Source organism: Dreissena polymorpha, chromosome 6 (genome assembly GCF_020536995.1).
Source record: "Dreissena polymorpha isolate Duluth1 chromosome 6, UMN_Dpol_1.0, whole genome shotgun sequence".
Classification (NCBI taxonomy): Eukaryota; Metazoa; Mollusca; class Bivalvia; order Myida; family Dreissenidae; genus Dreissena; species Dreissena polymorpha.
Window position 1 is genome coordinate 13,019,262 of NC_068360.1, and position 8,660 is coordinate 13,027,921.

Here is an 8,660-nt window from a genome sequence, read left to right on the forward strand (position 1 = left end):
CATTCGCCACTGCGTAGGAGATTGCTCGTCATTGATAACATTCTCCTAGCAGAGTTGTCGTTCGTGTTTCAACATTCAACAATGGCCGCCACCATGAGAGTCTCGATTCAAAACTTTCTTACTGAATAAATTGGCTTGTTTCGCTATTTAGAAGCTGTCATTTAGGATATATGAATTATTTATTCACTAAATTCTCCGCTTATGACAACAATAGTTGGAATTCGAAGGACATATACTCGATGTGAATGAAGGACTTTCTAGATCTTAACAGCTTGACACGGCAAAAATGGCATACTGCATTACTGGTTTTTTTAGTTATCAATATAAGTCACATTGTGCTTTATAAATTGTATTCGAGCATTTTGCGACTTATTGAATGACTATGATACCCGATATCAACATTTCATCCGGGATTTGCAGATCATCAAGCTGTCCTGAAATTCAACATTGATTTCAAACTCTTTACTGGTTTGTATACTCTTTCTTAGTGTTAGTACTTTTTATCGTTTTAAAGTTAAGTGAACTGTGTCACAGTAAAAGAGACATTAAGGCGATTGTGGCCAGTTTGGATCTAGATCAGCCTGCAGTCGCTTGAAAGCTGTTTGCTTAAAAGCGTTTTTCTGACAATAACAAATAATTTAATTGGATACTGATTTGACTGTGCTTTTCCTGTGACCTGGCTCAAATAATAGAATTGTCATTAATCAAATTATTTATTTCGAACATTAATCAATTGTTTTTCTTGTTCCTCGGGATCAATGACTCCAGCACTTTCCTGTTGAGAATTGAATACTGCTAAAGGCGATGCTAGGGGGCGTGAGAGATGTTGCACCTTCCAGTATCGCTCGATTGTTCATTGTCGGCTCGGTTACTACGTACATGTACCCCGGGTACTCTTAAGTATACTTACATGTATCCCGGGTACGGTAAATATACTAAAATGTACCCGGGAAATTTAACCCTAAATCCGTCGTTGTCGACTATTTTTTTGTAATAATTATATATACACATCAGGGCTTAACACTAACTTTTTTTTCAACTAGCCCGTACGCGCTAGTAAATGCAGAACCTACTAGCCCAGACCAATCTTTCATGTGCCCTGACCCAAGTATTATAAAAACCTTTATATTTATCATTCAACATGTATTTTCTTGTGCTTGGAGAGGCGCAATTATGATTAAATCATTCTTATTAGCTTGCCTTACTTATGCTATTGAATTCAATATTCATCTATTTAAGACATCTATTTGTAATCTTCACGCCATTTCTGGAGAAATTTTCTTGTTTTTTTATTTCCTCATACTTTCTATAACTTTCCTCCTTCCCTTTTCTTTTCGTATCCGAGGAACCCCCATCCCCACCCGTAAAGCCAAACTTAAACAACGACATGAACGTTAAAACCTTTTTTACATAGATTGCCGGGTTACCGTCTTACAAGAAATGGTAAGTGAATCTTAGCAAAATAACGTGTTACAGTAGTTGTAACAATTGTACAGGGTTAACTCTCTACTAAAAGCCGGGATCGACCATTAATATTAGTTTTGCTAATTGAATTGCGTAAAAAATATTGTCAAAACACTTCTAATCTAAATAAAGTCTCTATCTTCCTCTAAATGGATTTATTTTATGCTTTCCGGTGGTTTATAGAGAAATATCAGTGAAATAAAATTGGTATTCCACTGTTTTAAACAGTGAAAAATAACAGTGACAAATATCGTTATTTTTCACTGTTTCAATTAGATACTGGAACTACTTCCCCAATAACCCCATGGTGAGCCTCAATTGCAATTTTCATTCAAGGGAGACTAGTCTACTTGAACCTGAAACACACATTTACCTCCCTTAAACATAATTATTTCGTCTGCTGCTTAACTCTTTAACAACAATGGATGAATTGGAAAACAATGAAATAAATCTTCTTTTCTCAAATATCTTTGACTTTGATGACTTTTTTTAATGAAATGAATGAACAAGATGATGACAGCGCTTCAAAATCACAAGAAATAACACCAGCAGCACCAACAGCAGGAGCAGCAACATCAGCCCCACCACCACTGGTAACAGCATCAACACAGGAAGAAAAAGAACAAAACCCAACATCAACACCAACAAGGAATTTCAGATCTGTAAGTTTGGATAGCTTTCTGCTTGAAAACGAAAATTTAAATACAAAAAAGAAAACCGACAATGACATCAGACTTTTCAAAACTTTCCTAAAAAGTCACAAAAATGAGGCAAGAAATATTGAAAATATACCTCCTCATGAATTGAACCCTCTGGTCTGCGAGTTTTTGTTGGGTGTGACTAAAAAAGATGGATCAGAGTATGAACCCACATCTTTGAGGGCATTTTTAAGCTCAATCGACAGGCATTTAAGGCACATGAACTACAAGCACTCTTTGATAAATGACCCTGAATTTGCCAAAGTGAGGGAAGTATTAAAAAGTAAACAAAAAGCTCTGAAAAAAGAAGGTTATGGAAATAAACCGCATCAAGCCCAGGCATTAACAAATGAACATATTGAAGCTATGTACGCAGCTAAAACTCTGGGAGAATCAAGCCCAAGAGCTCTATTACACTCACTGTGGCTTATATGTACAACCCATTTTGGGATGAGAATTGGCAAGGAAATTCACACCCTATGCTGGGGTGATGTCAGCCTTGGAATCGATTTTGAAACTGGTGAAGAATTCATCACCTTCGACACTGAGCGTCAGACAAAAACCCGTACTGGTGAAAATCCTAGGGATATAAGGTGATTTTCCTACTTTAATATATTTGTACACAAATCTGAATTGATAATTTTTTATTTATATAAAAACTGTTTATAAAATATTTAAATGGAATTTTACCTTAGTAAAAATAATACAAACATGGAGAATATTTGTTGGTTAAGGTAGAATATCGATTTTATTTCACGAGTGATCATAGAAATTATTATTTTTACGAGTGGCGAAGACACAATTGAAAAAATATATTTTCTATTATTACAAGTGAATTTATAGACCTTTTTTTTACAATATAATTCTTATTTGTATTATTAATATACAGTAGACTTCACTTTTGGTGGAATAGTATTTAATTTAAACAAAACATTTAATGCAACACACATTTTAATTATTTATAGGAAAGTCAAGCCACGGGCATATGCAGTTCCCGAACAACCTGACAAAGATCCGGTGCATCTCTACAAGCTATATGCCGACAAACGCCCTGTTGACATGATGACAGAAGACAGCCCCTTCTTCTTAACTCCTGGCAACAAGACACATCAATGCTGGTTCAGGAAGTCTGCCATGGGAATAAACAAGCTATACAGCATAATGACCGAGATGAAAACAGATGCTGGTATTCAAGAGCCAAGAATCACCCCATACAGGTCAAAACCCCATATTATATACACTACTTTCATAACAAGACTAAAATATATAATAAAAATCACTTACCTCCCATTTATTAAATAGGTGTTGTTTGTCCAATTTACATGCTACAACACTCAAAATTTTAATTCATAAAATCTCCTGTACTCTACTAGTACTATTCCTCTACTTTCCGGTTCCATTACATCCAGTACTTGACAGACCACCATGTATTTATTGAAGTGTTTCAAGAGCACACAAAACAATTACAACTTATATCTTATGTAATATGTCATGTGTACCGTTGAATATTGATTTTATTTTTACCATAGAAATAAACTTTTTTCAGTGCAAGAAAGCACTTGATTCAGAAGCTGAATGACGAGAATGTTCCTGCTCATCAAATAATACAGATTTCAGGGCACAGAAATATTAACAGCTTAAATAATTACAGCAGTTTGAACAAGGAACAGTCAAAAAATATTTCAAAAATACTTTCTCATTCAAACCAGTCAGTTGAAAAGCACAACCGCACAGCCACTGCCACTGCGTCAGCCACATCAAGTGATTTTCCGATGGCCCGAGGATTTTTTGTCAACTCACATTTCCAGGGCAATGTAACATTTAATTTTCACAACTCTGAATCTTACATGGGCCTTTCCCAGACACAGAACGTAGTCAATCACCAGAGGCAATCTCCATCCCGTACACCGGCGGTAACCGCAGATTCCCCTGTACAGCGACACTACAAGCGAATCCGTCTTATTGCAGAGAGTGACAGTGATTGATATCGAAACCATTTAGCACAAAAACACTGTTGAAATATGTTTGCGTTCCTAGTTTAATCCAGTTATGTGTTATTAATCCAGTAAGTCGTAAAAGTGTTGTTCAACATGGCGAGCACTTTCGTAACTTTGAGATCAGTTTAATACACAAATTACTACGCCAGTATATGCAACACTATTAATTTCATAATAATTTAAATTAAACTATTGTTTGTAATAATATTGAATGTATAAAGTATGAAAAAGATATATGTTGAATAAAACATTGATTTTAATAGTAATACACTTTTTACAGATGTGAACTATTTTCTTGTGTAGTAAGTTCTTTGTGCGTTCTAAAAATTGAGGCACCCCACGGGGAAACTGAATGAGGCGAATTCGGAAAATTAACAAAACTACAAAAATAAGCATAAAATAAAAAGAAAATTTGTTGGTTTCGGTAGCATATCGAATTTAATTCACTCGTGTTCATAGAAAAAAAATATTTTCACTCGTGGCTACGCCACTCGTGAAAATATAAATTTCTATGATCACTCGTGAATTAAATTCGATATGCTACCGAAACCAACAAATATCCTCTATTTATTTTATGCTTTCCGGTGGTTTATAGAGAAATATCAGTGAAATAAAATTGGTATTCCACTGTTTTAAACAGTGAAAAATAACAGTGACAAATATCGTTATTTTTCACTGTTTCAATTAGATACTGGAACTACTTCCCCAATAACCCCATGGTGAGCCTCAATTGCAATTTTCATTCAAGGGAGACTAGTCTACTTGAACCTGAAACACACATTTACCTCCCTTAAACATAATTATTTCGTCTGCTGCTTAACTCTTTAACAACAATGGATGAATTGGAAAACAATGAAATAAATCTTCTTTTCTCAAATATCTTTGACTTTGATGACTTTTTTAATGAAATGAATGAACAAGATGATGACAGCGCTTCAAAATCACAAGAAATAACACCAGCAGCACCAACAGCAGGAGCAGCAACATCAGCCCCACCACCACTGGTAACAGCATCAACACAGGAAGAAAAAGAACAAAACCCAACATCAACACCAACAAGGAATTTCAGATCTGTAAGTTTGGATAGCTTTCTGCTTGAAAACGAAAATTTAAATACAAAAAAGAAAACCGACAATGACATCAGACTTTTCAAAACTTTCCTAAAAAGTCACAAAAATGAGGCAAGAAATATTGAAAATATACCTCCTCATGAATTGAACCCTCTGGTCTGCGAGTTTTTGTTGGGTGTGACTAAAAAAGATGGATCAGAGTATGAACCCACATCTTTGAGGGCATTTTTAAGCTCAATCGACAGGCATTTAAGGCACATGAACTACAAGCACTCTTTGATAAATGACCCTGAATTTGCCAAAGTGAGGGAAGTATTAAAAAGTAAACAAAAAGCTCTGAAAAAAGAAGGTTATGGAAATAAACCGCATCAAGCCCAGGCATTAACAAATGAACATATTGAAGCTATGTACGCAGCTAAAACTCTGGGAGAATCAAGCCCAAGAGCTCTATTACACTCACTGTGGCTTATATGTACAACCCATTTTGGGATGAGAATTGGCAAGGAAATTCACACCCTATGCTGGGGTGATGTCAGCCTTGGAATCGATTTTGAAACTGGTGAAGAATTCATCACCTTCGACACTGAGCGTCAGACAAAAACCCGTACTGGTGAAAATCCTAGGGATATAAGGTGATTTTCCTACTTTAATATATTTGTACACAAATCTGAATTGATAATTTTTTATTTATATAAAAACTGTTTATAAAATATTTAAATGGAATTTTACCTTAGTAAAAATAATACAAACATGGAGAATATTTGTTGGTTAAGGTAGAATATCGATTTTATTTCACGAGTGATCATAGAAATTATTATTTTTACGAGTGGCGAAGACACAATTGAAAAAATATATTTTCTATTATTACAAGTGAATTTATAGACCTTTTTTTTACAATATAATTCTTATTTGTATTATTAATATACAGTAGACTTCACTTTTGGTGGAATAGTATTTAATTTAAACAAAACATTTAATGCAACACACATTTTAATTATTTATAGGAAAGTCAAGCCACGGGCATATGCAGTTCCCGAACAACCTGACAGAGATCCGGTGCATCTCTACAAGCTATATGCCGACAAACGCCCTGTTGACATGATGACAGAAGACAGCCCCTTCTTCTTAACTCCTGGCAACAAGACACAGCAATGCTGGTTCAGGAAGTCTGCCATGGGAATAAACAAGCTATACAGCATAATGACCGAGATGAAAACAGATGCTGGTATTCAAGAGCCAAGAATCACCCCATACAGGTCAAAACCCCATATTATATACACTACTTTCATAACAAGACTAAAATATATAATAAAAATCACTTACCTCCCATTTATTAAATAGGTGTTGTTTGTCCAATTTACATGCTACAACACTCAAAATTTTAATTCATAAAATCTCCTGTACTCTACTAGTACTATTCCTCTACTTTCCGGTTCCATTACATCCAGTACTTGACAGACCACCATGTATTTATTGAAGTGTTTCAAAAGCACACAAAACAATTACAACTTATATCTTATGTAATATGTCATGTGTACCGTTGAATATTGATTTTATTTTTACCATAGAAATAAACTTTTTTCAGTGCAAGAAAGCACTTGATTCAGAAGCTGAATGACGAGAATGTTCCTGCTCATCAAATAATACAGATTTCAGGGCACAGAAATATTAACAGCTTAAATAATTACAGCAGTTTGAACAAGGAACAGTCAAAAAATATTTCAAAAATACTTTCTCATTCAAACCAGTCAGTTGAAAAGCACAACCGCACAGCCACTGCCACTGCGTCAGCCACATCAAGTGATTTTCCGATGGCCCGAGGATTTTTTGTCAACTCACATTTCCAGGGCAATGTAACATTTAATTTTCACAACTCTGAATCTTACATGGGCCTTTCCCAGACACAGAACGTAGTCAATCACCAGAGGCAATCTCCATCCCGTACACCGGCGGTAACCGCAGATTCCCCTGTACAGCGACACTACAAGCGAATCCGTCTTATTGCAGAGAGTGACAGTGATTGATATCGAAACCATTTAGCACAAAAACACTGTTGAAATATGTTTGCGTTCCTAGTTTAATCCAGTTATGTGTTATTAATCCAGTAAGTCGTAAAAGTGTTGTTCAACATGGCGAGCACTTTCGTAACTTTGAGATCAGTTTAATACACAAATTACTACGCCAGTATATGCAACACTATTAATTTCATAATAATTTAAATTAAACTATTGTTTGTAATAATATTGAATGTATAAAGTATGAAAAAGATATATGTTGAATAAAACATTGATTTTAATAGTAATACACTTTTTACAGATGTGAACTATTTTCTTGTGTAGTAAGTTCTTTGTGCGTTCTAAAAATTGAGGCACCCCACGGGGAAACTGAATGAGGCAAATTCGGAAAATTAACAAAACTACAAAAATAAGCATAAAATAAAAAGAAAATTTGTTGGTTTCGGTAGCATATCGAATTTAATTCACTCGTGTTCATAGAAAAAAAATATTTTCACTCGTGGCTACGCCACTCGTGAAAATATAAATTTCTATGATCACTCGTGAATTAAATTCGATATGCTACCGAAACCAACAAATATCCTCTATTTATTAATCGTCTAAAGGATGGAATAACTTTTCCATAATGACAACAAATTAAAATTATTTAAAATTGATAAATAAGTATTAATTTTATAGTTACTTTGTGTTAATGTCGAGTTTTATACCTTCATCATTCCGGACGATCCTGGGCGATCCCGGCTTTTAGTTTCAAACGTATTTTCATTGAGAAAACACGTCACTTCAAGGAAACCAATCAAAAACCGTTCCTAGCGGCATTCCGTTTAAAAATAGGTACTGACGTGTTTTACCAGGAAAACCGCCGGGGATTTTCTGACTTGTCGGCCTCTTTTTGATTGCAATCAGGGGGTTCCGAATCTATTTCGAGATACGATCTGTTTGTTGTCTCCGAACTCACTCTGGGATTTAATTGTCATCTGATCGTACTGTATTAAGATTTTTGCATCTTTGAAAAGCTTATTTAAAACGCAGTTTATTGATATAGAACATATAATCCTGCCCAAAATACACACGACCGGTCGGGCAAATTCCTTGGACATTGGCTAGCCCGGACCAAGGTACGGGCAGTGAATGTCGTTCGGACGTGCCTTAGTGTTAAGCCCTGCACATTTATGTCAATTTTCTGTAGAATGGCCTCTATATTATCGGAACACATACTCAAAAAGCATGTTGATGCAGTGTTTTTTGAAGAGGAGTGTGTTTAAGATAATCGGTTGCGCGTTTTACGACATCGGATTTTGGGCGCGAATACAACTCGGGTACAGTCTAATATGGACCGAGTACAATTACGTTTATTTACCATACCTGGGGTACATGTAAGTATACTTAGAGAACCCAGGGTACATGTAAGTATAC

The 8,660-nt window shown here is 35.3% G+C and overlaps 2 protein-coding genes across 3 annotated transcripts; both read left to right on the forward strand.

Moving 5' to 3' along the window:
* The first annotated feature begins 1,721 nt into the window (after positions 1-1,721).
* On the forward strand, positions 1,722-7,708 carry LOC127834584 (uncharacterized protein KIAA1958 homolog). 2 transcript variants are annotated; one of them, XM_052360582.1, is made up of 3 exons: positions 1,722-2,755; positions 6,234-6,485; positions 6,815-7,708. In XM_052360582.1, the coding sequence occupies exons 1-3, from the start codon at positions 1,944-1,946 to the stop codon at positions 7,251-7,253; spliced, it is 1,503 nt and encodes a 500-aa protein (XP_052216542.1). In that variant the 5' UTR covers positions 1,722-1,943; the 3' UTR covers positions 7,254-7,708. The 2 variants fall into 2 exon arrangements, with proteins under 2 accessions (XP_052216542.1, XP_052216541.1); XM_052360581.1 differs by lacking the exon at positions 1,722-2,755 and adding an exon at positions 4,850-5,861.
* Positions 3,292-4,294, forward strand: LOC127834594 (uncharacterized). Its single transcript, XM_052360600.1, has 2 exons — positions 3,292-3,379; positions 3,709-4,294. Exons 1-2 carry the CDS (start codon positions 3,297-3,299, stop codon positions 4,145-4,147), a joined length of 522 nt encoding a protein of 173 aa, XP_052216560.1. The 5' UTR covers positions 3,292-3,296; the 3' UTR covers positions 4,148-4,294.
* Positions 7,709-8,660: the final 952 nt, after the last annotated feature.